Below are 27489 nucleotides of genomic sequence, written 5' to 3'. Positions count from 1 at the left end.
AGGCGGGTGCTGTTGTCCTTCCCATTTTGCAACTGAGCAAACAGCCTGAAAGAGACAAAAACCAGGTAGTTAGCATGAGGCCAAAGCCACTCCCTGGTCTGTGCTGTTCTGCAGCCTGAGCCTGGGGTGGCCAGGCGGGGTTGTGCAGTGGGGGGGAAGGAGAATAGCCCCCAAAAATGCTGCCGGAATGGTAAAGGGCCTAGACTGCAAAGCTAGTGACTTGAGCTTTATTTTGTGGCACTGGCAGTTTTTCCAGTCATTGTAATGATACGATCAGATTTGCGTTGTCTTCAGGTTACCATGGTAACCATATTTCCCCCCCACCAAGGGTAGATTAGAGAAGGCAAAACTAGAGCAGAGAAGCCAGGGAGTGTTGAGAAGGTCTGAACCCAGGCAGAGGGCAGCTGGGCCCCACGATGGATGGGGTTAGAATCCAGAGGCAGCAGCAGGGTGTGAAGAGGGCGGAAGGTTCTGGAAGGGTGATGGTGGTGCTCGTCTCCAAGGCTGGGTCTATGGGCTTGTGAGACACATCCAGGGGCCCATAGTGAAACCTGAGTGGTATTTAGTGCAGGCAGGCTGGGGGCCTCAGAAGCGTGGAGCTGGCAGAGAGAGACCTGCCCAGGGCGTCGGAGGAAAGGGCAACTGTGCAGGAACAGAGTAGATGAGGTGGGGGAACCTTCGGGTAAGAAGAGCTGAGTCAGGAGCATTGAGGCAGCGGTTTTCAAACCTCAGAAGCACAGCAGGGCCGGGTGCGGTGGCTCAGCCTGTAATCCCAGGACTTTGGGAGGTTGAGGCGGGTAGATCACCTGAGGTCGGGAGTTCGAAACCAGCCTGGCCAACATGGTGAGACCCTGTCTCCACCAAAAAATACAAAAATTAGCCAGGCATGGTGGCGGACGCCTGTAATCCCAGCTACTCAGGAGCTTGAGGCAGGAGAATCGCTTGAACCTGAGACGCAGAAGTTGCAATGAGCTGATCACACCACTGCACTCCAGCCTGGGTGACAGAGCAAGACTCTGTCTCAAAAAAAAAAAAAAAAAAAGGCCAGACGCAGTGGCTCACGCCTGTAATCCCAGCACTTTGGGAAGCCAAGGCAGGAGGATTGCTTGAAGCCAGGACACCAGCCTGGGCAACATAGTGAGACCCTGTCTCTACAAAAAATGAAAACATTGAGCCAGTGCGGTGGTGCACATCTGTAGTCTCAGGTACTCGGGAGGCTGAGGAGGGAGGATCGCTTGAGCCCAGGAAGTCAAAGCTGCAGTGAGCTGTGATCACACCACTGCACTCTAGCCTGCCAGACAGAATGAGACCTTGTCTTTCAAAAAAAAAAATTCTAGAATTGTTCTTGAATAGCAGTGGTTAACATTTTTTAAAAGCTTTGGAAGGTAGTGAACTCCCTGTCACTGGAGGCATTTAAGCAGAGGTTGAGCTGCCACTCACCAGAGAAGCCACTTCCTATATGGCTTGCTGCAGTACAGGAGAAAGGGACAGGAGAGCCCTGCCAGTTTTGGAGGGGCTGTGGGGAGGACTAAAACCAAGGAGGGGCCCCTCTACCCACCAAATCCACTTGTCTTTGCTGCCCCGCCACCAGCTCCCCACAGCTCCTCCCTGCGTATGGGCCCAGCCACCCCTCTCCAGTTCCCTTTTGGGCAAACACAAGGGCTCTCCCCGGACCCAGGCCAGCTTCCACTCCTTTTAGTTCTCCTCTGACCCTGGGGGTTCAGCCGTCCCTGCCAGCTTGAGGGGACTGTGGGAAGGCAGCGCCCCACCTCTCCTTCCCCAGAGCAGGGGCTCCAGACCCCAGGGATGCGGCAGAGCTGCCAACTTCCTGTGTGACTCCAGCAAGTCAGGCTTGCCTACCTGGGCCTCAGTTTCCCTACTTGTAAAATGGGAAGAATTGCCAACACCACGTCTGCCTCCCCTGGGGCCACCCTGGAGTGCATGACCAGGTGAGGAGGGAAGGGCTGTCATGAGGGGGAGGTGGTGAGGCAGAGAGACTGGCCAGGGTGGAGCGTGGATGGCCTGCGAGGCCTGGCTTTGCAGCATGGACTGGGCCCTTCAGGCCTGGCCCTGGTAAGCTCTTCTGCTGATGTCCCCATAGCGGAGGAACCCGTACAGCCCCAGTGGTCGGGGCCAAGCTCTTGGCAGGCTCCAGTTTTATCTAGGACATCCCCACATCGTTTCCTCTGTAAATGTTCCACTTTCATCTCAATTTAAGGAACTATGTCAAATTACATGCTGCTAGCTGGATGCAGTGGCTCACGCCTATAATCCCAGCACGTTGGGAGGCCAAGGCAGGAGGGTCGCTTGTATCCAGGAGTTCGAAACCAGCCTGGGAAACATAATAAGATCCTGTCTCGACAAAAAATTAAAAATTAGCCGGGCATGGTGGCGTGTACCTATAGTCCCAGCTACTCAGGAGGCTGAGGTGGGAGGATCGCTTGACCCTGGGAGTTGGAGGCTGTAGTGGGCTATGATTTTGCCACTGTACTCCAGCCTGGGCAACAGAGTGAGACCTTGTCTCAAAAAAAAAAAATTACATGCCACCAAGGAAGATCATTCCACTTACATTCACCTCTCACGCACACCAGAATTGTTTGAGGCCCATTTTGAGAAGCTCAGCTGTGGGTGAAATGCCTGCCAGGCAGAGGGCTGTGATCCCTTGTCAGGGGGTACAGGTGGAGAAAGGCCAGAAGCCTCAAATACAATAGCACCACTTGTCATTGTCCTCTTTGATCTCCTGCTAAGCCTCTCTCTTCTGTGGGGTCTCCTGTCACCCAGTGGGTGCTGTGGTGGGATGGGCTTCCTGGAGAGGATGACCTGAGCCAGGCCTGGATGCTAGTGTAGGATTGACCTCTGCAGAGGGTACTGGGGTGGACACGGGGAGGGACTGAACAGCGGCAGGCACAGGAACAGGTCCCTTTTTGCCTTCTCAGGAAGAAGTACCATCACTTCTGAGCTGTGTGATCTTGGATAAGTTAACCTACTATCTCTGATCTTGGATAAGTTAACTTAGTATCTCTGATCTTCCATAAGTTAACTTGCTACCTGTGATCTTGGATAAGTTAACTTACCATCTCTGATCTAGATAAGTCAACTTACTACCTCTGATCTTGGATAAGTTAACTTGCTTGTCTCTGATTTTAGATAAGTTAACTTACTGTCTTTGATCTTGGATGAGTTAACTGTCTCTGGGCCTCCATTTCTTTGAAGTGATACAGAACAAGGACATCCTCCGTGATCCTCCCTTCTGCTGCCCAAGACCTGACAGTCATTTCCTTGTCCCCAGTCACACACAGGCACACACCCTCTGGCCCCTGCCTCCCTCTCTCAGCCTTCCCCACCCCCTCTCCACCCTTCCAACTCTGTCTTGAGCTCTTGAGAGCTCTTTTGCTCTTGAAAGCTCAAAATAAAGCCGCCCTTTCTCAAGTTTCTAAAGATATCACAATTCCAGCGCCAGCCACATGTTTCTCCACTGAATTATCTCTGCTTGTCTTTGTTAATTAGGGTTCAGTAATGATCTCCCTTCTGCCTTCCCAGGGAGAGCTGGCATCTGCGGGGCGGGGCTTGGAGGCCTTTGTGGGCAGACGAGACGCCCTACTGCCGGGCCCAGAGTTGGCCTGACGCCTCCTTTCTTCTGAAGTGGCAGAGTGGACCATGAAATGATGGCATTTTGGGGAGACCCTGCCCTATTCTGGCTGGTGGGGACTTAGCTGGGGTCATTGCAACACCATCCTGCCCCCCCCCAACCTTCCACACGTCGGGGAAGGGAACCCCAAGGTTTTTAGCCTTTATTAGACGGGCTTCCAGGCTGCGCATGGTTGCTTACACTTGTCATCCCAGCACTGTGGGAAGTTGAGGCAGGCGGATTGCTTGAGCAATCCTGGAGTTCGAGACCGGCCAGGGCAACATGGCAAAATCCCATCTTGACAAAAAATGAGCCAGGCATGAGGGCACATGCCTGTAGTCCCAGCTACTCAGGAGGCTAAGTCAAGAGGCTCACTTGAGCCCAGGAGGTTGAGGCTGTGGTGAGCCGTGATCGTGCCACTGCCCACCAGCCTGGGCAACAGAGCAAGACCTCCTCTCAGAAAAAAAAACCAATTAAAAATAGACAGGGGCTTTCTGGCCCCAAAAGGGAGCAGGGTTGGGGGTGCCTTTAGAGTCTCTTGCAACATCCCAGAAAGCCTCCCAGAAACCCTTTCCCCAGTGGAGACCACCCAAGCTGACAAGAGCAACCAGCACCTTTATTTGGGCTGGAATGAGATCAGCACCGAGGGGTCGCCAGGCACCTTGTGCGGAACAGAAGCTGATGCGTGTGTCTGAGCTACAGAAGTAGAGCAGGGGCAGGGCGGTAACCATGGCTCACCACATGTGGTTTACTGGGTGTACCGGATCCTTCCGGCCTTGTGGGAAGGGGTGTGGTGACAAAAGAGGAGGGAGGTGGAGGTGGGGGGCCATGCAGGCCTAGCCCCTCTAAGAACCTTCCTGTCATGGAGAGGGCTTAGCACCACCCACAGAGGACTTCGTGTGGCCCCAACAGAGGCCTTGGGGGCGCAGGTGCAGTCACTCATTTGTGCACGGGCACAGGTGTCTCACTGGGGCCAGCACTGTGCCAGATACTGGTCTTTTATTATTTCATTATTCTTTTTGTTTGTTTTTGTTTTGTTTTGTTTTTGAGACAGAGTTGCGCTCTTATTGCCCAGGCTGAAGTGCAGCAGCGCAATCTCAGCTCACTGCAACCTCCGCCTCCCGGGTTCAAGCGATTCTCCTGCCTCAGCCTCCTGAGCAGCTGGGATTACAGGTGTGCACCACCACACTCAGCTAATTTTTTTTTTTTTTTTGTATTTTTAGTAGAGATGGGGTTTCACCATGTTGGCCAGGCTGGTCTCGAACTCCTGACCTCAGGTGATCCACCCGCCTCGACCTCCCAAAGTGCTGGGATTACAGGTGTGAGCCACTGAGCCTGGCCTCATTATTCTTATTTAATATTTTTGTAGGACAGCATCTTGCTTTATTGCCCAGGCTCGTCTAGAACTCCTGGCTTCAAGGGATCTCACCGCCTTGGTGTCCCGAAGTGCTGGGATTACAGGCGTGAGCCACTACACCCGGCCTAGATACTGGACTTTTTTTTTTTTTTTTTAAGGCAGGGTCTCTTTCTGTCACTCAGGCTGGAGCGCAGTAGCACGATCATGGCTCACTGCATCCTTGACCTCCCTAAGCTCAAGCAATCCTCCTGCCTCAGCCTCCCAAGTAGCTGAGACTGGAGGCGTGCACCACCGTGCCAGGCTAATTTTTGTATTTTTTTGTAGAGACGGGGTTTTGCCATGTTTCCCAGGCTGGTCTGGAACTCCTGGGCTCAAGTAATCCACACACCTCTAACTTCCAAAGTACTGGGATTACAGATGTGAGCCACCGTGCCTGGGCTATGCTGGACTTTTAGTCAACACTGATTTAAAAAAAACAAAACCTGGCTGAGTGCGGTGGTTCACGCCTGTAATCCCAGCACTTTGGGAGGCTGAGGAGGGCGGATCAACTAAGGTCAGGAGTTCGAGACCAGCCTGGCTAACATGGTGAAACCCCGTTTCTACTAAAAATACAAAAAATTAGCCCGGCATCATGACACACATCTATAATCCCAGCTACTTGGGAGGCTGAGGCAGGAGAATCTCCTGAACCTGGGAGGCGGAAGTTGCAGTGAGCCAAGATTGCGCCATTGCACTCCAGCTTGGGCAACAAGAGCGAAACTCCATCTCAAAATACAAAAAACAAAAAAACCCAGCCTCACAGAGCTTACATGGTGGGGCAGGGGGATAAACAGAAAATCTGAAAAGCATAAACCATGGGAGCAATTGTATTTATTTTTAGGAGATTGCAACATTATTTAGGTGATGACCAGAAGGAGGCCTTAGAGTAAAGGCCTGAAGGGGCAGCAGGGAACAGCATTGCAGGCAGAGAGAACAGCAGCTGCAAAGCCCCTGAGGTCACCTGCCAGGGTATTGGAGGAAGGTCCGGAGAGGTGAGAGATGAGATGGAGATGGACAGGGAAGATGGTACGTGGCCAGATAAGGATTTTGACTTTTGCTCAGAGTGAGCTTAGAGTCGGTGCAGTTCTGAGCAGAGGGTAACAGGATCCAGCTTGTTTTAACAGGATCCCTCTGGTTGCTGGCTTGAGGACAGACAAGGGTGGAGAGACATAAGGAGGTTGTAATAATCCAGGCGACGCCTGTGGCGGCAGTGGGGTGGTGAGTCACCGACTCTTAGGTGAGTTGGCTGAAGCCAACAGAATGTGCTGATGTAAGCTGTGAGAAAATGAGGAGCTGATTTTGACTTCAGAGGTTCGGGCTGAACTTGGGGAAGGACGGAGGTGCCGTGGGTGGAGACAGGGAAGACGCAGGAGAAGCTGATGGGGCAGGAGGTGGCGGATCAGGTATGTTCAATCTGGGATCTCATCCAGTCAAAGTTGGAAGCAAGTTGGGGCTCAGGGGAGCAGTCCAGGCTTGAGATATGATTTGGGGAATCATGAATTTATAACTGGTATTTCAAGCCTTAAAACAGGCCGGGTCCAGTGGCTCACGCCTGTAATTCCAGCACTCTGGAAGGCTGAGACAGAAGGGTCACTTGAGCCCAGGAGTTCGAGACAAGCCTGGGCAACATAGCAAGACCCCATCTCTAAAAAAAAAAAAAAAATAGCTGCACGTAGTGCACACCTGTGGTCCCAGCTACTAGGGAGGCTGAGGTGGGAGGATGACTTGAGCTCAGGAGGTCAGGCTGCAGTGAGCCATGATTGTGCCACTGAACTCCAGTGTGGGCAACAGAGTGAGACCCTGTCTCAAAAAAATAAATTACCTAAATGTAGTGGCTTAAAACAACACAAATTTATTGCCTTACAGTTTTGGAGGTCAGAAGTCTGAAATGAGTCTTCCAAGGCTAATGTCAAGGTGTCAGGGGCCAGGTGCGGTGGCTCACGACTGTAATCCTAGCACTTCAGGAGGCTGAGGCGGGCGAATCACTTGAGATCAGGAGTTCGAGACCAGCCTGGCCAACTTGGTAAAACCCTGTCTCTACTAAAAATACAAAAATTAGCCAGGTGTGGTGGTACACACTTGTAATCCCAGCTACTTGGGAGGCTGAGGCAAGAGAATCCCTTGAACCCACGAGGCGGAGGTTGCAGTGAGCCGAGATCGTGCCATTGCACTCCAGCCTGGGCTACAAGAGCGAGACTCCATCTCAAAAAAAAAAAAAAAAGGTGTCGGCAGGGCTGATCCTTCTGGAGGCTCTAGGGGAAAATCCATTTCCTTGTCTTTTTTTTTTTTTTTTTTTTTGAGACAGAGTCTTGCTCTGTCCTTCAGGCTGGAGTGCAGTGGCGCAATCTCAGCTCACTGCAACCTCTACCTCCCAGGTTCAAGCAATTCACCTGCCTCAGCTTCCTGAGTAGCTGGGATTACAGGCACATGCCAACATGCCCGGCTAATTTTTGTAGCAGAGACGGGGTTTCACCATGTTGCCCAGGCTGGTCTCGAACTCCTGACCTCAAGTGATCTGCTCACTCTGGCCTTCCAGAGTGCTGGGATTACAGGCGTGAGCCACTGAGCACGGCCCCCTGTTTTAAGGATTAAATGAATGAATCCATGCAAAGATCAAAGAGCAATGCCTGGCACGGAAGAGCTCAGATTCTCTGAGTTACGAAGTGCCCGTGATGGGTCGGGTATTTTATTTGTTTGTTTGTTTGTTTTGAGATGGAATCTCACTCTGTTGCCCAGGCTGGAGTGCAGCGGCGCAATCTCGGCTCACTGCAAGCTCCGCCTCCTGAGTTCAAGCAATTCTTCTGCCTCAGCCTCCTGAGTAGCTGTGACTACAAGCGCACACCACCTCGCCCAGCTAATTTTTTGTATTTTTAGTAGAGATGGGGTTTCGCCATGTTGGCCAGGCTGGTCTTGAACTCCTGGCCTCAAGCGATCCACCCGCCTCGCCCTCCCAAAGTGCTGGGATTACAGGCTTGAGCCACCGCGCCCAGCTGGGTTCAGTAATTCTTAGCATATTGCCAATTTTCCCTGCTTTCTCTCTCTCTCTTTCTCTCACACACACACACACACACATAATTTCTTTCTTTTTCTCCATTTGAAGTAAGGTGCAAACATCTTGACTCTTCATGCCTAAATATTCCAATGCACATCTCCTAAGAAAACACTGTTATCTTACATACTCACAATAGTATCATCGCACTTATACAACTTAATAATTCCCTGTCATCTAATATATGGTCTTTATTCAAATTTCCAAAAATGTCTTCTATGCCTGTTCTCCTCCATGATATAATCATTTTTCACCGGTTGATTTCTTTTTTAATTTTTTTTTTTTTTTTTAAGACAGTCTCCCTCTTACCCAGGCAGGAGTGCAGTGGCACAGTCATAGCTTACTGCAGCCTGGACCTTCTAGTCTCAAGCCGTCCTACCACCTCAGCCCCTCGAGTGGCTAGGACTACAAGCACACACGCTACCATGTCCAGCTCATATTTTATTTTTTATTTTTGTAGAGATAGGCTGGAGTGCAGTGACACTATCATAGCTCACTGTAGCCTCCAACTCCTGGGCTCAAACAATCCTCCCGCATCAGCCTCCCGAGTAGCTGGGACTACAGCCGGGTGCCACTGCACCAGCTACTTTTAAATTTTTTGTAGACAGAGTGTCTCTGTGTTCCCCAAGGCTGGTCTCCAACTCCTGCCCTCAAGTGATCCTCCTGCCTCAGCCTCCCAAAGTGCTGAGATTACAGGTGTGAGACCACCACGCCGGGCTCACGGGTTAATTTTTTTTAAATTATTTTATTGCGTGTAATGTTTGCCTAAACAAAAATTATTTCATTTTGCTTATAATTTTACTTTCTTTTTTTTGAGACGGAGTCTCGCTCTGTCACTCAGGCTGGAGTGAAGTGGTGTGATCTTGGCTCACTGCAACCTCCACCTCCTGGGTTCAAGTGATTCTCCTGCCTCAGCCTCCCAAGAAGCTGGGACTACAGGCGCCTGCCACCACGCCCAGCTAATTTTTTGTATTTTTAGTAGAGATGGGGTTTCACTGTGTTAGCCAGGATGGTCTCCAACTCCTGACCTCATGATCCGCCCGCCTCGGCCTCCCAAAATGCTGGGATTACAGGCGTGAGCCACCACGCCCAGCCTATAATTTTACTTTTATGACAAAGGCGTGTTATTGAATAGAGTCTGGGACTTGCTGTTTTCCGCTTAGCTTTGGTTGACATAATGCTGAAGTGTGTAGCTGTAGCCTCTTAGTTCTCATGGCTGTATAATCTTCCATTGAGTGCAATTTTACCATGATGCAATTCCTCTCTCTCCTCTCCTTGGGGATTGGGCTGCTTCCATTGTTTTGCTGTTGCTAAGAATGCAATTAACACTTAATAGCCGGGTGCGATGGCTCATGCCTGTAAACCCAGCACTGTGGCAGGCCGCGACAGGAGGATCCCTTGAGCTCAGGCGTTGAGACCAGCCTGGGCAACATGGCAAGACCCCATCTCTACTAAAAGTACAAAAAAATTAGCCAGGCATGGTGGCACGCTTGCTACTCAAGAGGCTGAGGTGGGAGGATTGCTTCAGCCCAGGAGGCAGAGGTTGCAGTGAGCTGAGATCACACCACTGCACTCCAGCCTGGGCAACAGAGCGAGATCCTGTCTCAAAAAAAAAAAAAAAAAAAAAGCAGAGGAAGAGAAGCATAGATCTGTTAAAAAGTTTAAGGCCCAGCCTGGTGGCTCACCCCTGTAATCCCTTTGGGAGGCTGAGGCGAAGGATTCCTTGAGGCCAGGAGTTTGAGATCAACCTGGGCAACGTAGCAAGATCCTGTCCCTAGAAAAATTTTAAAATTAGCCAGACATGGTGGTGTGCACCTGTAGGCCCATGTACTCAGGAGACTGTGGCAGGAGGATGAGGTCAAGGCTGCAGTGAGCTAGGATCGCACCACTGCATGGGTGACAAAATGAGACTACATCTCTAAAAAAAATTTTTTTTTGAAAAGCAAGAGGAAGAAGGCCGGGTGCAGTGGCTCATGCCTGTAATCCCAACACTTTGGGAGGCCGAGGTGGGTGGATCGCTTGAATCCAGGAGTTCAAGACCAGCCTGGCCAACATGGTGAAACCCCATCTCTACTAAAAATACAAAAATTAGCCAGGCGTGGTGGTGCATGCCTGTGATCCCAGCTACTCGGGAGGCTGAGGCAGGAGAATCTCTTGAACCCAGGAGGCGGAGGTTGCAGTGAACTGAGACTGCGCCACCACACTCCAGCCTGGGCGACAGAGCGAGACTCCATCTGAAAAAATAAAAATAAAAAGCAGAGGAAAAGAAGTGGAGATTCCCCCATTCCAACAGCCTTCTTCCCACCCCCACTGGAGTTTTGGATTTGGAGGTTTGATGGCTCTGACATGTCTAGGCCCTTAGAGGGGTTCAGAAAGAGGGGTTTTGGGGACCCAGAGAGTACTTCAACAACTCAATCCCACTTTAAGATAGTTCCCTTTGGGCCACCAGCACAGTGGCTCACGCCTGTAATCCTAGCACTTTGGGAGGCCGAGGCGGGCGGATCACCTGAGGTCAGGAGTTCAAGACCAGCCTGACCAACATGATGAAACCCCGTCTCTACTAAAAATACAAAAATTAGCCGAGCGTGGTGGCACACGCCTGTAGTCTCAGCTACTTGGGAGGCTAACGCAGGAGAATTGCTGAAACCTGGGAGGCGGAGTTTGTAGCGAGCCCAGATCACGCCACTGCACTCCACCCTGAGCGACAGAGTGAGACTCCATCTTAAGGAAAAACAAAAAACTACAGTTCCCTTTGTAAAATGGATTTTTGGTAGAGACAGGGTCTTGCTGTCATTCAGGCTGGAGTACAGTAGCTGGGACTATAGGTGTGGGCCACCATGCCCAGCTAATTTTTCCATTTTTGTAGAGATGGGATCTTGCTATGTTGCCCAGGCTACATTTTTTTTTAAATCATGAATTTTTGAAGTAAATGGGATAGGGCAGGCTCTGGTAGGGGATGGATTGGACGAGCCCCTGCTTGAATGCCTGCATACAGTGGGGAAAAGGGGGATCAAAATGAGTGAAGCCTTAAGGGCCCCTCCTGCACGCAGTGTCCAGGCGCAGGTCTGGGATGGCAGAAGAACCACAGGCTCATGAGCACTGGCCTGGGCACGGGTCCACAGGTCTCTGCCCCGCTGCAGCTTGGCCCTCCTCTCTCCAGGCCTCAGTTATCTCATCCATGAAATGGAGCTGATGGAATTCCTGCTAAACCTGTGCACAGGCCCTACAAGGGGTTAAAAACTGAACCTGAATGTACCTTTTTTATTTTTTCGAGACTGGGTCTCGCTCTGTCACCCAGGCTGGAATGCAGTGGTGCAATCGCTGCAGCCGTGAACTCTGCCCGGGCCTGGCAGGGAGTTGGGGCTCTGTGAAGTGGTTCAGGAGGGGAGAGGAGGGCTATTATCCCACGCTTCTGCTACAGATCGCAGTCTCTCCCCTCTAAGCCGCCCTTGCCCTTCACTGGCTGCGTCTCCCTGCTGTGAATGGTCGTAATTACCAACATGAGATCGTCAGTCTGAGCTGAAGACCTCTAACTAGGCGGGGAGAGTCAGGGCTGGCCAGGGCTCTTGCACTTTGCCCCGGGAGAGAGCCGTGGAGCCAGCCCAGGCATCACCCGAGCCAGTTGGTTTAAAATTGTGTACATAGCTGGCTGTGATTCAGTGAGCTTGGTTGTCTTTTTTTTTTCCCCCTTGGCAAAATTCAGTTACTCCTTGGGCTAACAGACAGCAGACTGGAAAAGATATGCTGAGAGTTGTCCAGGCAGCGTTAGAGAGAAAGGAGACCGAAGAACAGCATGAGCAGGAGGCGGCAGGAAAAATGTCAAGGGAAGGCCTGTCCACCAAAGGCGTCACTGTCCAGGGGCGGTGGGCAGGAGGTCGCTGCTGCGGGGATGGGTTCTTTCAGCAGGACTTTCTGCACAGCACTGGGGGCAGAAACATGAAGGTGAAACCCCGCACACACTGAGTCCTAACTATGACATTTCCAAACAGAGAACACTCTGAAATGTTTGCAACTGTGGGTGTCATTTACAGCCAGCCTGGGTTCAGGGAAGCTCAGGCAGGTCCTCCCAAGAATAGGTTTGCTGACTTGGTGTTCCAGACAGTAAACTAAACCCCCTTTTTTGGTGGGGGTTGGGAGGAGACAAAGTTTTGCTCTTGTTGCCCAGGCTGGAGTGCAGTGGCGCCATCTCGGCTCACTGCAACCTCCGCCTCCCAGGTTCAAGTGATTCTCTTGCCTCAGCCTTCCAAGTAGCTGGGATTACAGGCACCCGCCACCACGCCCGGCTAATTTTTTTTTATTAGTAGTAGAGATGAGGTTTCACCATGTTGGCCAGGCTGGTCTTGAACTCCTGACCTCAGGCGATTCACCCACCTCGGCCTCTCAAAGTGCTGGGATAAAAGGCATGAGCCACCGCATGCCCGGCCCATTGCTGCTTTACAGATGAGGACATCGAGTGGTTCAGGGACTTGCCCAGGGTCGAGAGCTGATAGCAGAGCTGGGATTTGAACCCAGGCAATCAGTCTTGGGTAGACCACTGGGCTTGTGGCCCTGGCCTTGCAGGGCCCGGTTATTGCACCTGCCCCCGCAGTGTCCTCAGCAGCTCTCTGAGGCGGTTCTCTGATCCGTGTTTTTCCTGTGAGCAGATTAGACTCAGAGGTGACCGGACGTGCTGGAGCTGCCCTGCCCCACCCGAGGCCGAGGCCACGGCCACCACTGCCCACAGCAGTCCTTGAGGAACTCCTTGGTGGCGACCGGGTGGTGGTGGCAGGAGCCTGGCTCTGTCGGGAAAGGGGACTCATGACCCCACCTGCAGCTCTCCAAGATGCTCAGCTGGTCTGGGCACGGTGGTTCACGCCTGTATCTCAGCACTTTGGGAGTCCAAGGTGGGTGGATTGCTTGAGCTTAGGAGTTGAAGACCAGCCTGGGCAACATAGCGAGACCTTGTCTCTGCAAATAACACAAAAATTAGACAGGCATAGTGGCACACACGTTAGTACCAGCTACTTGGGAGGCTGAGGACGGAGGATGGCTTCAGCCCAGGAGGCGGAGGTTACAGTGAGCTGAGATTGCTCCACTCCAGCCTGGGCAACAGAGCCAGACCATCTCAACTCAAAAAAAAAAAAAAAAAAAAACCGCTTAGCTGGGCCATCTGGGTTAGCAAGGATCTTAGCATTCGCCCTCAGGGCTAACCAGGGTGCGTAGGCGAGCTGTCTCGGTTGCAGCGGGGGCCACGGTTCCTGTCGGGCGAGACTGGTGCCAGCCTGCACACCTCAGAGCCCAACAGGAATATCTGTTCAGATCAAGACGTTGCCCTTTCCCCTGCAGGGCACGGCTAGAGCACAGATATAAACCCAGTGTCAGGTCCCCAGACACGGCAGGGGACAGGGGAGTCGGTCTTCACCTGTGGTTCAGGTTCCCTCCCAGATAGTGAGTCACTTATTTGCCCAAGGAGCTGCCTCTGGTGCACTCACAGTTCCCAGAAGAGCTGGGATGGGACTACAGGTGTGCACCACCATGCCCAGCATTTTTTTTTTTTTTTTTTTTTTGGTAGAAACAGGGTTTCCCTATGTTGCCCAGGCTGGTCTTGAACTCCTGACCTCAAGCAATCCTCCCACTTCAGCCTTCCAAAGTGCTGGGATGACAGGCATGAGCCACTGTGCCCAGCCTGTAGTGCTTTTTGATATGTGAGATTAGATCCAGCAGGCCCAGAGTCCCAGTTGAGGAATGTGGAAACAGGCTCAGAGAGCTTGAGTGACTTTCCATACACCACACAGCATTAGGGATTAGAATCAAGATTGCCTTCCAGTCTGATGAGCCAGGGACTTTCCCCATCCCTGGCCCTGGGGATCCCCCTTTTCCCCACTGTATGCAGGCATTCAAGCAGGGGCTTGTCCAATCCAGCTCCCACCAGAGCCTGCCCTACTCCATTTCCTTCAAAAACTCACGATTTAAAAAAAAAATGTAGCCTGGGCAACATAGCAAGATCCCATCTCTACAAAAGATGGAAAAATTAGCTGGGTGTGGTGGCCCACACCTGTAGTCCCAGCTACTGTACTCCAGCCTGAATGACAGCAAGACCCTGTCTCTACCAAAAAAAAAAAAAACACGTAATTCTCTTTACTCTAAATTAAATACAAAGAAAGAGATAGGAAAATGCAAGAGCAACTACAGAGAAAAATCAGTGTTCTTCCTGAGCTTGATGTTGACTGAGCTAGAGAATCCCATAGACAAGGTATATTGTGGGCCTTGCAGTGTCTGCACGTAGTATGTGCCAAGCTTGTTTTTTATTTTTTAATTTTTGTTTGGTTGTTTGTTTGAGACAGGGTCTAGCTCAGTTGCCCAGGCTGGAGTGCAGTGGTGCAATCATGGCTCATTGCAACATTGACCTTCCAGGCTCAAGCGATCCTCCCACCTCAGCCTCCCAAGTAGGTGGGATTACAGGCACACACCACCATGCCCAGCTAATTTTTCTTTGTTTGTTTGTTTGTTTTGTTTTTTTGTAGAGACAGGGTCTTGCCATGTTGCCCAGGCTGGTTTCAAACTCCTGGCCTCAGTCTCCCAAAGTGCTGGGATTACAGGCGTGAGCCACTACATCCGGCCAGTTCTCGGTGTTATTGACAAAGGCATTTAGCCCCACTCTACCCCTCCCACACTCCGGAGGTGGTCAGGACGCCTCCCCAAACCGCCAGCCCCCTCAGCCAGCCCGGCCCCACCTTCGTGACATGCACACTCCCACCACTTCTGGTCCACCGCCTGGGACCTGTGCCCCATATAGAACTGCTATAGTGTCCTATCGACTGCCCCGTAGTGTCACTCCTGGTTAGCCACAGCCTGGTTTAGGGTTGCACTTCTCCCCAGACCAGGCAAGACTTGGAAGGAAGAGGGGAAGTTTCCTGATTGGCTAACGCATGTTGAGCACCTGAAATCACAGGATACTACAAGTTTCCTTGTGTCTTACTTGCCGCTCACAACTGCCTTGGAGGTCCGTGTGATGAGCCCCAGCGTGCAGATGAGGCCACATCCTTGGCGCTTTGAGCCCTGTGTGGTGGTCACCTCCTCTGGGAAGTCCTCCCTGACTCCCAGCTGGGTCAGGATCCCTGCTATAGACTCCCGTGGGCCATGTAAACCAAAAAGTGCCTGAAACAGGTCTCAATCGATTTAGAGGTTTATCTTGCCATGGTGGAGGACACAGCCAGGAAAAAGAGACTCAAGCTGCAATAGGGTCTGTGGCCTGTGCTTTTTTCCAGAGAGTTTTGAGGACTTTGGTATTTAAAGGGGAAAGAGGTGCTGGGTACGGTGGCTCACACTTGTAATCCCAGTACTTTGGGAGGCCAAGCCAGGTGGATCACCTGAGGTCAGCAGTTCGAGACCGGCCTGGGCAGCATAACAAAACCCCATCTCTACTAAAAATACAAAAAACTAGCCAGGCGTGGTGGCGGGTACCTGTAATCCCAGCTACTCTGGAGGCTGAGGCACGAGAATCACTCGAACCCAGTAGGCGGAGGTTGCAGTGAGCCGAAATCATGCCACTGCACTCCAGCCTGGAAAACAGGGAGACTCTGTCTCAAAAAATAAAAAAATAAAGGGTGAAGAGGAACAGTTATGATATATTCATCCTGTGCTCAGTCAATCTGCCTTTTACATAAGATAAACAGAATAGAAGAAGTCAAATAGGCATTTGTCTTGGGTAGACAGAGCAGTGATTTCTATTCTTGTCTTTGTCTCCTGCCTGTGAAGATAAGCTGTGAATTTACATGGCTAGGGTGAGGGAGGCCACCAGGGGAGCTAGGTGACCTTCTATCTTACAGCCATCTGCTTAGGAACAAAAGGCTATTGCGTGACTCATTTCCCAAGCTTAACATTTCCCTTTGGCATAGTGAGTTTGGGGTCCCATGTTTTTTGTTTGTTTGGGTTTTTTGTGTGTTGTTGTTGTTTTGAGACGAAGTCTCGCTCTTGTCCCCCAGGCTGGAGTACGATGGCACAATCTCGGCTCTCTGCAACCTCCGCCTCCCAGGTTCAAGCGATTCTCCTGCCTCAGCCCCCGGAGTAGCTGGGATTACAGGCGCCTGCCACCACGCCTGGCTAATTTTTGTATTTTTAGTTGAGATGGGGTTTCACCACATTGGACAGGCTGGTCTCGAACTTCTGAGCTCAGGTGATCCACCCACCTCGGCCTCCCAAAGTGCTGGGATTACAGATGTGAGCCACCGCACCCAGCCTGTTTTTTTTTTTTTTTTTTTTTTTTTTTTTTGAGACGGAATCTTGCTCTGTCGCCTAGGCTGGAGTGCAGTGGCGCGATCTCAGCTCACTACAACCTCCACCTCCCAGTTCAAGGGATTCTCCTGCCTCAGCCTCCTGAGTAACTGGGATTACAGGCACGCACCACCATGCCCAGCTAATTTTTTGTATTTTTAGTAGAGACGGGTTTTCACCATGTTGGCCAGGCTGGTCTGGAACTCCTGACCTCAAGTGATCTACCTGCCTCGGCCTCTGAAAGTGCTGGGATTATAGGCTTGAGTCACCGTGCCCGGCCTGGGCCTCGTCTTTGAGGGGCCTGCTAAGCTTCTTTGTATCCTGTAGGCTTCGTAGAGCTCTGACTTTGAATCTCGCTCTGTCCCGGCACAGGAGAAGACAGAGGCGTGGCATTGTGGGCTGAGAGCAACAGATTAGAGGAAACTATCTTAAAGATTAAGCCTTCTTTCTACAGCTACTGTAGGGGAGGCTCGGCATGGTGGTTCGGGTCTGTAATCCCAGCACTTTGGGAGGCCGAGGTGGGCAAATCCCCTGAGGCCAGGAGTTGGAGACCAGCCTGAGTAACATGGTGAAACCCCATCTCTACTAAAAATACAGAAATCAGCCAGGTGTGATGGTGGGTGCCTGTAATCCCAGATACTTGGGAGGCTGAGGCAGGAGAATAACTTGAACCCAGCAGGCAGAGGTTGCAGTGAGCCAAGATCGCACCACTGCACTCCAGCCTGGGTGACAGAGCAAGACTCTTCAAAAAAAAAAAGAAAAAAGAAAGAAACTAGAGGAATCTGAGACCTCAGGAAACCCAGGGCTCATGGTAGAGTGGAAAGACCAGGGCTTTGGGGTTGACACAGAGTACTCCTGGTGCTTAGTGGCTGTGTGACCTTGGGCAAGTTTCTTTACCTCTCTGAGCCTCTGTGTCCTTGGCTGCAGTGTCTAGGAAAGCATCTGCACACAGTGATGTGTGTGATCCAGGCCATCCTTTCCCTGTTCTGTGCATGCACGGCCGTGCCTGCTGAGGATCCTGCCACCAAAGATTCCTCAGTGGCATGGGGACAGATGGAACGTGCTGTTGCTTCCCTGAAGGCTCTAGGAGCTGGTGCTTGGGCCCAGGACTCCATGACTGTTGTCTGCACGGGATTTGGACAAGGGTGGCCTTGATTCTTCCCACATCCTAGTCCTGAAAGGAAGGCCTGTGTTGGGCCACAGGAGAAGACGAGGGTTCTAGGGAATGTGGAGCGTGGGGTCTTGGTGTGGCTGAATTAGAGGCATTACTCCACGAGATAGGGACACGGGAGGAGGACATTGTCTGGAATGGCTGATGTTTGCGGTGTCTCTGGGCACCCAGGGGGGCTGGCGGGCCATGCCTGAAGACAGATCAGCAACTCAGAGATGTGCAGAGATTCCTGACTGTGGGTGTGGACGGACCAGGCCAAGGACCTGCAGGGTTTGGGAGGACCTGAGGTGGTGGGTGTTGGAGCCCTGGGAAAAGGAGGAACCAGGCCAGGCAGGTGCCCAGCCTCTGTCCTGTGGGAAGCTCCCTGCTCTTTGAGGCAACCCCCACATGGGGAACAGGGCCTCCATTCTGGCAGCTTGTGCACGGGAGGCCAAGCCACCCAGATGGGGTCAACAGACTCCAAGCAGCACAGAGCACCAGCCCAGGAGATGCAGTTCCCAAGGCAGCCTCCTAAACAGAAATGAGCTCTTCCCAGAGTTTTCAAGATTGAAAGAGCCAGGCAAAGTGGCTCACAACTATAATCCCAGCACTTTCGGAGGCTGCGGGCAGGAGGATCGCTTGAGCTTAGGAGTTCGAGAACAGCCTGTGCAACAGAGAGAGACTCTCTCTACAAAAAATTTTTTAAAAACTTAGTCTGGCACGGTGATTCATGCCTGGAGCCCCAGCTACTCGAGAGGCTGAGCAGGGAAGATTGCTTGAGCCAAAGAGTTCAAGGCTGCAGTAAGTCATGATGGCACCACTATACTCCAACCTGGGAAACAGGGTGAGACCCTGTCTCAAAAAACAGGAGTCAGGCCGGGCACAGTGGCTCACGCCTGTAATACCAGCATTTTGGGAGACCGAGGCAGGCAGATCACCTGAGCTCAGGAGTTCGAGACCACCCTGGCCAACATGGCAAAACCCCATCTCTACTAAAAATACAAAAATTAACCAGACGTGGTGGCAGGCGCCTGTAGTCCCAGCTCTCAGGAGGCTGACGCACGAGAATGGCTTGAACCTGGGAGGCAGAGGTTGCAGCGAACCGAGACCGTGCCACTGCACTCCAGCCTGGGCAACAGAGTGAGACTCTGTCTTGGAAAAACAAAAAGAAAAAAAAACAGGAGTCATTTTGCTCCCTGCTCTGCCCTGAATCATCCGGCCCTGGGTCCCTGCCTGCTTCTAGCTCCACCCCTCCAACATCTCACCCTTACCCAACCCGCCTGCCCCAGAGGCCCAGCCCATGTGACCCCACGCTTCTCAGAGAGGAGATTTCCTGTTGGACATGCAAACCACCCTTCCTGCAATCCCAGCCCCGTCCTCAACCCTGGCACAAGCCCACAGGCTGCTGCAGAGCTCTGCCCCAGACCCCATCTCCAGCCCAACCCCCCCTCAGCCTTACAGCCCAGCTCAGGCCCCATCTCCAGGGCTAACTGACCCCAGCAGCTCCTCTAGGCTACAGGGAGGGGAGAGCGGAGCACGCCAGGGCTCAAGCAGCAGATAGGCCGTGACGGTTACCTGGGCAGTGAGCAGGGAGAATGCACAGCCCCCACACTCCCAGACACGGTCTGTTTCTCATTCACAGACCTTGGTCAGCGAGCAGTCAGGGGATTTCCAACAACCCAGCACAGTCACACCGGCCCCTGTGCACGGACCCCACTAGGCCCATCAGTCATCTCCCCTGTACCACCCCAAAGTTCAGCCACTTCCAGGACACGGGATCTTTCTCTTTTTTTTTTTTTTCTTTTCTTTTTCTTTTTTTTTTTTTTTTTGAGACAGAGTTTCGCTCTTGTTGCCCAGGCTGGAGTGCAGTGGCATGATCTCAGCTCACTACAACCTCCGCCTCCTGGGTTCAAGCAGTTCTTCTCAACCTCTTGAGTAGTTGGGATTACAGGTGCCCGCCACCACACTCGGCTAATTTTTTTATTTTTAGTAGAGACGGGGTTTCGCTGTGTTGGCCAGGGTGGTCTCGAACTCCTGACCTCTGGTGATCTGCCCATTTCAGCCTCCCGCAGTGCTGGGGTTACAGGCGTGAGCCACCACACCCGGCCAACACGAGATCTTTCATGCTTCAGTGCCTATGCACGGCTGGTTCTTCTGCCCCGGTGTCTTCCCACTGCCACTCCATCCTTCACAAACTCCTACCTGCCTTTTTGGAGCCCGGTTTTTTTGTTTGTTTTCATTTTTGTTTGAGACAGATCTCTGTCTCCCAGGCTGGACTGCAGTGATGTGATCTCTGCTTACTGCAACCTCCACCTCCCAGGCTCAAGCGATTCTCCTACCTCACCCTCCTGAATAGCTGGGACTACAGGTGTCCGCCACCACACCCAGCTAATCTTTTTGTATTTTTCGTACAGACAGGGTTTCACCATGTTGGCCAGAATGGTCTCAAACTCCTGGCCTCCAGTGATCTGTCTGCCTCTGCCTCCCAAAGTGCTGGGATTATAGGCATGAGCCACCATGTCAGGCCTTGAGAGCCCATTCAAGCAACCTTCTCTCCTGGGGGAGGTCTCCCCAGACTTGCCCAGACAGGGTGGGCACCCTGATTCATGCCCCTTGTCTCCTAAGTGTGTCCTGTTGTACTTTGGTGACCAGATGACACCCCCTCTGGCTGGGAGCCAGCCCCTCAGGGAAGCAGCCCTGCCTCTTCCTTTTAGGTTGCTTTGTGCCCAACACAGGGCCTGTGCTGGGGACACTGATAAAAAAAATGTGGGATGGGCTGGCCACCGTGGCTCACATCTGTAATTCCTGAACTTTGGGAGGGCAAAGCAAGAGGATCACTTCAGCCTGGGCAACATAACGAGACTCCATCTGTACAAAAACTTTAAAAAATTAGGCATGGTGGCACACATCTGTATTCCCAGCTACTCAGGAGGCTGAGGCAGGAGGATCACTTGAGCCTGAGAGTTGGAGGCTGCCGTGAGCTATCTATGATCCACTGCTGCCTTCCAGCCTGGGTGACAGAGCAAGACCGAGTCTCAAAAAAAGAAAAATGGATGGATGGACAGACCAACAACTGAGGCTAGAAACCAGCTGCAGCCGGTCACAGTGGCTCACGCCTATAATCCCAGCATTTTGGGAGGCTGAGGCGGGTGGATCACCTGAGCCCAGGAGTTTGAGACCAGCCTGGGCAACATGGTGAAACCCCATCTCTACTAAAAATACAAAAATTAGCTGGGCATGGTGGCACATGCCTGTGATCCCAGCTACTTGGGATGGTGAGGCAGGAGAATTCGCTTGAACCCAGAAGGCAGAGGTTGCAGTGAGCTGAGATCACACCACTGCACTCCAGCCTGGGCAACAGAGCGAGACTCTGTCTCAAAAGAAAAAAAAAAAAAACAGCTACATAGGAGTGGGTTGGCCCTGCAGAAAATGTAATGTTTTGGCAGGTCAGGGACACCTGGTGGGAGAAGCAGCAGGTCCAGTGGCCAAGCCGGTGCCAACTCTTATGCCCCCTTGTCTTCCTCTTGTAGATGAAGATGACGCCAACAGACTCGGGGAGAAGGTGATCCTGCGGGAGCAGGTGAAGGAACTCTTCAACGAGAAATACGGTTAGTGCCTGTGGTCAGGATCAGCACACCAAGCCCTCCTCCCGGGGGTGGTGGGGGGCCTCCCTCTGCAGCCAGCCTCGCTTTCAGGAGCCCCCAGCTGGCTGCCTGCTCCTCTGCCCGTGACCCACATTTTGGGTATGTTGATTTTTTTTTTAAAACAGGGTCTCACTCTGTTGCCCAAGCTGGAGTACAGTGGTGTATCTCCGCTCACTGCAGCCTCCACCTCCTGGGCCTAGGTGATCCTCCTGCCTCAGCCTCCCAAGTAGCTGGGACTACAGGCGTGCACCAACAGTCCTGGCTAATTTTTCTATTTTTAGTAGAGACAAGGTTTCACTATGTTGCCCAGACTGGTCTTGATCTTGTGAGTTCAAGCGATCCTCCTGCCTTGGCCTCCCAAAGTGCCAGGATTACAGGTGTGAGCCACCATGCCCAGCCTGTAGGTCTTGAATTTTTTTTTTTTTTTTTTTTTTTTGGAGACAGAGTCTCGCTCTGTTGCCCAGGCTGGAGTGCAGTGACGGGATCTCCACTCACTGCAAGCTCCACCTCCTGGGTTCACGTCATTCTCCTGCCTCAGCCTCACGAGTAGCTGGGACTACAGGCGCCCACCACCACGCCCGGCTAATTTATTTTTATTTTTTTAGTAGAGACGAGGTTTTACCATGTTAGCCAGGATGGTCTCGATCTCTGACCTCGTGATCCTCCTGCCTCAGCCTCCCGAAGTGCTGGGATTACAGGCGTGAGCCACTGCGCCTGGCCAGGATCTTGATTTTTAAACTCTCTGGGTGTGATGGCTGCTGGGCTAGGGCGGACCAGACTCCAGCCCTTTCCCTAGAGGGCTTTGCCGTTGGCAGGAGACATCTTTCCTCACTGTGACTTCCCGTGCCCTCTAGGTGAGGCCCTGGGCCTGAACCGGCCGGTGCTGGTCCCTTATAAACTAATCCGGGACAGCCCAGACGCCGTGGAGGTCACGGGTCTGCCTGATGACATCCCCTTCCGGAACCCCAACACATACGACATCCACCGGCTGGAGAAGATCCTGAAGGCCCGAGAGCATGTCCGCATGGTCATCATTAACCAGCTCCAGTGAGTGCCCGGCCTCTGGAACAGGGAACACAGATGGCGCGGCCATGGGGAGGGTAAAAGTCAAGGTCACGGTGGATCAGCTGGGATCCAGACCCAGGTGTACTGTAATAGTTGCTGCCTCTTTCTCCTGAAACATACAACTTCAATACTCAAGGACATTTACTTATTTTTAAAGATTTTTTTTAGATATTTCATTTGTTCGTTGGGGAAAAAACAAAAATGAAACATGTTTTAATTAAATTTGACTTTTTCTGACTATACAATTCTGATTTTTAACATATTTATATTTAAATATGTTTAAATATGTTTATATTTAAATATGAATATTTATTATATTTTTAGAATAATTATAATTCCATGGTCTCAGTGATTCTCTTTTTTTTTTTTTGAGACAGAGTCTTGCTCTGTCACCCAGGCTGGAGTGCAGTGGCATGATCTCAGCTCACTGCAAGCTTCACCTCCTGAGTTCAACCGATTCTCGTGCCTCAGCCTCCCAAGTAGCTGGGATTACAGGTGTGCACCACCACACCGGCTAATTTTTGTATTTTTTGGTAGAGATGGAGTTTCACCCTGTTGGCCAGGTTGGTCTCGAACTCCTGACCTGAAGTGATCTGCCCGCCTCAGCCTCCCAAAGTGCTGGGATTACAGGCATGAGTCACTGCACCCAGCCTCCATTATTACTATTATACCATATATCCTTACAATCTTTTGGGTTTTGGTTTTTGTTTTGAGACAGGGTCTCATTCTGTTGCCCAGGCAGGAGTACAGAGGTATGATCATGGCCCAGTGCAGCCTCAACAGGGTCTCACTGTATTGCCCAGGCTGGTCTTGAACTCCTAAGCTCAAGTGATCCTCCCACCTCGGCCTCCCAAAGTGCTGGGGTTACAGGCGTGAGCCACCGCACCCAAACTGTGCAGCCCAGTCTTTTTTTAATACAATAGATTATTTGATTATTTTCAGAATAATACACAAAGCAACCTGGAAAATACAAAAAGATAGAACAAAAGAAGATAGCTGTAACTCTCCTACTGAAAGTCAACACTGATGCATTTCTTTATATTTTTAAATTATTATTTTATTAATATATTATTACTTTCTTTTTGAGATGGACTCTCGTTCTGTTGCACTGGCTGGAGTGCAGTGGCGTGATCTCAGCTCACTGCAACCTCCACCTCCCAGGTTCAAGCAATTCTCCTTTCTCAGACTCCCAAGTAGCTGGCACTACAGGCACACACCACTACACCTGGCTAATTTTTTTTTTTTGTATTTTTAGTAAAGACGGGGTTTCACCATATTGGTCGGGCTGGTCTCAAACTCCTGACCTCAGGTGATCCACCCGCCTCAGCCTCCCAAAGTGCTGTGATTACAGGCATGAGTCACCACGCCCAGCCCCGCCCCCGCCTTTTTTTTTTTTTTTCTTTTTTTTTGTATTGCACAGGCTAGTCTCGAACTTCTGGGCTCAAGCCATCCTCCCACATCGGCCTTTCAAAGTGCTGGGATTATGGGGGTCAGCCACCACACCTGGCCTGTGGTGTATTTCTTTCTTTTTTTTTTAAGATGGAGTTTTGCTCTTGTTACTCAGGCTAGAGTGCGATGGCGCGATCTCAGCTCACTGCAACCTCCACCTCCCAGATTCAAGCAATTCTCCTGCCTCAGCCTCCTGAGTAGCTGGGATTACAGGCATGCACCACCACCCCAGCTAATTTTGTATTTTTAATAGAGACAGGGTTTCTCTATGTTGGTCAGGCTGGTCTCAAACTCCCTACCTCAAGTGATCTGCCCACCTCGGCCTCCTAAAGTGCTGGGATTACAAGCTTGAGCCACCATGCCCGGCCCGCCTTCAATGTTATATTATGTGTTTTGTTTCTTCGTTTTTTTGAGATGAGGTCTTGCTCTATCGCCCAGGCTGGAGTGCAGTGGCGCCATCTTGGCTCACTGTAACCTCTGCCTCCCGGATTCAAGCAATTCTCATGCCTCAGCCTCCCAAATAGCTGGGATCACAGGTGCCCGCCACTACACCTGGCTAATTTTTGTATTTTTATAGAGACAGGGTTTCACCATGTTGGCCAGGCTGGTCTGGAACTCCTGACCTTAAGTGATCCGCCTGTCTTGGCCTCCCAAAGTGCTGGGATTACAAACATGAGCCACTGTGCCTGGCCTACATGTTTTTTACAATTAAGATAATATTTGCATGTGTCAAAAAAAAACAAATCGTTCAAAATCAAAAAGTGGAGGTTTTCTTTCTCCCACAGACAGTTCACCCCCTGAAGTAACAACTAGAAAATGCAGGAAAACGGCCAGGTGTGGTAGCTCACACCTGTACTCCCAGCACTTTGGGAGGCCAAGGTGGGTGGATCACCTGAGGTCAGGAGTTCGAGACCAGCCTGACCAATATGGTGAAACCTCATCTCTACTAAAAAAAAAAAAAAATACAAAAATTGGGCCAGGCGCAGTGGCTCATGCCTGTAATCCCAGCACTTCGGGAGGCTGAGGCTGGCGGATCACAAGCTCAAGAGATCGAGACCATCCTGGCTAACATGGTGAAACCCCGTCTCCACTAAAAATACAAAAAGTTAGCCGGGCATGGTGGAGGGAACCTGTAGTTCCAGCTACTCAGGAGGCTGAGGCAAGAGAATGGCGTGAACCTGGGAGGCGGAGCTTGCAGTGAGCCAAGATAGTGTCACTGCACTCCAGCCTGGATGACAGTGCGAGATTCCATCTCAAAAAAGAAAAAAAAAAAAAATTAGCCAAGTGTGGTGGCATGCACCTGTAGTCCCAGCTACTCAGGAGACTAAGACAGGAGAATTGCTTGAACCTGGGAGGCAGAGGTTGCAGTGAGCCAAGACCGCACCACTGCACTCCAGCCTGGGCGACAGAGTAAGATTCTGTCTCAAAAAATAAAAATAGGCTGGGCATGGTGGCTCGTGCCTGTAATCCCAGCACTTTGGGAGGCCAAGGTGGGCGGTTCACGAGGTCAGGATTTCGAGACCAGCCTGGCCAACATAGTGAAATCCCATCTCTACTAAAAATACAAAAAATTAGCCGGGCATGGTGGTACACGCCTGTAATCTCAGCTACTGGGGAGGCTGAGGCAGGACAATCGCTTGAACCCGGGAGGTGGAGGTTGCAGTGAGCTGAGACCACGCCACAGCACACCAGTCTGGACAACAAAGCAAGACTCCATCTCAAAAAAAAAAATTAATTAATAAAAATAAAAATTAGCCGGGCATGGTGGTGTGCATCTGCATTCCCAGCTACTGGGAGGCTGAGGCAGGAGGATCGACTGAGCCCAGGAGTTCGAGGCTGCAGTGAGCTAGGATGGCAGCACTGAACTCCAGCCTGGGCAAAAGAGTGAGACTCTGTCTCAAAAATAATAATTGATAATAATGCTGGGATGAATATCCACTTGCATAAATCTGGGCACACATTTCTGATCACTTGGTCAGACAACATCCTCGCTTTATAGATGAGGACAGCAGACCCAGAGGAAAGATTTGCCAGCACAGGCCCATCATCCAGGGCCTATATGGGGGATGCTCTGTTGGGACGGTGTGCCCCCCATTTTTATTTCGGTCTTACCGGGCTCCCCCAGCAGCAGCAGCAGCACATCTCAGGGAGCAGGTGAGAAGGAGGGGAAAACGCCAGACGCAATGGCTCATGCCTGTAATCCCAGCACTTTGGGAGGCAGAGGCAGGCAGATCACCTGAGGTCAGGAGTTCAAGACCAACCTGGCCAACATGGTGAAACCCCATCTCTACTAAAAATATAAAACTTAGCCAGGCATGGTGGCGGGCGCCTGTAGTCCCAGCTACTCGGGAGGCTGAGACAGGAGAACGGCGTGAACCCAGGAGGTAGAGGCTGCAGTGAGCCGAAATTGCGCCACTACACTTCAGCCTGGGCAACCGAGTGAGACTCCATCTCAAAAAAAAAAAGGAGGGGAAAACCTCATTTTCTAACTGCCACCACATTTCTTTCTTTTTCAGACCCTTTGCAGAAATCTGCAATGATGCCAAGGTGCCAGGTGAGTCGGAGGTGAAGAAGCCACCCTTCTGCCCTGTGGGGACTAGAGACTGTTCCTTTTGAAAAAAGGTAGAGCCGGGCGCAGTGGCTCATGCCTGTAATCCCAGCACTTTGGGAGGCCGAGGCAGGCAGATCACTTGAGGTCAGGAGTTCAAGACCAGCCTGAGCAACATGGTGAAACCCCGTCTTTACTAAAAATACAACAATTAGCGGGGCGTGGTGGTGAGCACCTGTAATCTCAGCTACTCCGGGGACTGAGGCAGGAGAATTGCGTGAACCCGGGAGGCAGAGGTTGCAGTGAACTGAGATCGCACCCCTGCACTCCAGCCTGGGTGACAGAGCAAGACTCCATCTCAAAAAAAAAAAAAAAAAAAAAGAAAAGAAAGAAAAAGGCAGAAATACCAGGAGTTGGAGGCTGCAATGAGTTATGAGTATAGCACTGCACTCCAGCCTGAGCAACAGAGCGAGACCCTGTCTCTAAAAAAAAAAAATTTTAATAAAAAAATTTTTTAAAGGCAGAGATAGATGTGGTCCAGGTGGGTATGCAATAGATGGCTGACCACCTTGAGAAAAACATAGCCCCTCTCCACTCTGGGGCCTCCCCAGGGAGCCTGAGGTCTTTATGAACAGAGCCAGGTATCCCCAAGAGGCCCCCGGAAATCTGCAGGTGCCTGCAGAGGGGAGGCCCTGCCATAGCACTAATGAGTGTATGAGGTCAGCTAGAAGGACAAGACGCAGGCTGGGCCTCAGGGAGGATCATGGAGGCCTCCTGGGTAGCAGAGGGGTAGCACGTGACCAACAGGGGTGAGGCAGGCAGGCACTGCCCGAGACTGGCCGGACCCCCTCCGTTCTGCTGGCATCTGCGGGTTATACAGAACCTTTCACTAGGCACCTGGGGGCCACCTGGCATGATGGTTCTGATTAAGGTGTATGATGGGACTTGGGAGAAAGTACTCCCTAGTGACTATGATGTGCACCCGATTAAGAAACACTGACTGGGCCAGGCGCGGAGGCTCACACCTGTAATCCCAGCACTTTGGGAGGCCGAGGCAGGCATATCACTTGAGATCAGGAGTTCGAGTCCAGACTAGCCAACATGATGAAACCCAATTTCAACTGAAAATAGAAAAATTAGGGCTGGGCGTGGTGGCTCACGCGTGTAATCACAGCACTTTGGGAGGCCAAGGTGGGTAGATCACCTGAGGTCAAGAGTTCGAGACCAGCCTGTTCAACATGCTAAACAATGTCTCTACTAAAAATACAAAAATTAGCCAGGCATGGTGGCGCGTGCCTGTAATCCCA

General features: G+C 51.5%; 1 protein-coding gene across 17 annotated transcripts in view; it reads left to right on the top strand.

Moving 5' to 3' along the window:
• Window positions 1-27489, top strand: part of GTF2IRD1 (GTF2I repeat domain containing 1) — a 151954-nt gene that overhangs the window by 116737 nt on the left and 7728 nt on the right. For all 17 annotated transcript variants that reach the window (XM_024250255.3, XM_024250254.3, XM_024250256.3 and 14 more), the window contains 3 exons: window positions 21007-21084; window positions 21975-22167; window positions 26151-26188. In XM_024250255.3, the coding sequence (XP_024106023.2) occupies window positions 21007-21084; window positions 21975-22167; window positions 26151-26188 (309 nt within the window). The remainder of the gene's footprint in view (window positions 1-21006; window positions 21085-21974; window positions 22168-26150; window positions 26189-27489) is intronic.

The sequence above is a fragment of the Pongo abelii genome, chromosome 6, assembly GCF_028885655.2.
Source record: "Pongo abelii isolate AG06213 chromosome 6, NHGRI_mPonAbe1-v2.0_pri, whole genome shotgun sequence".
Lineage (NCBI taxonomy): Eukaryota > Metazoa > Chordata > Mammalia > Primates > Hominidae > Pongo > Pongo abelii.
Note: the sequence above shows the minus strand (reverse complement) of the source record. Positions and strands in the feature narration are given on the sequence as shown.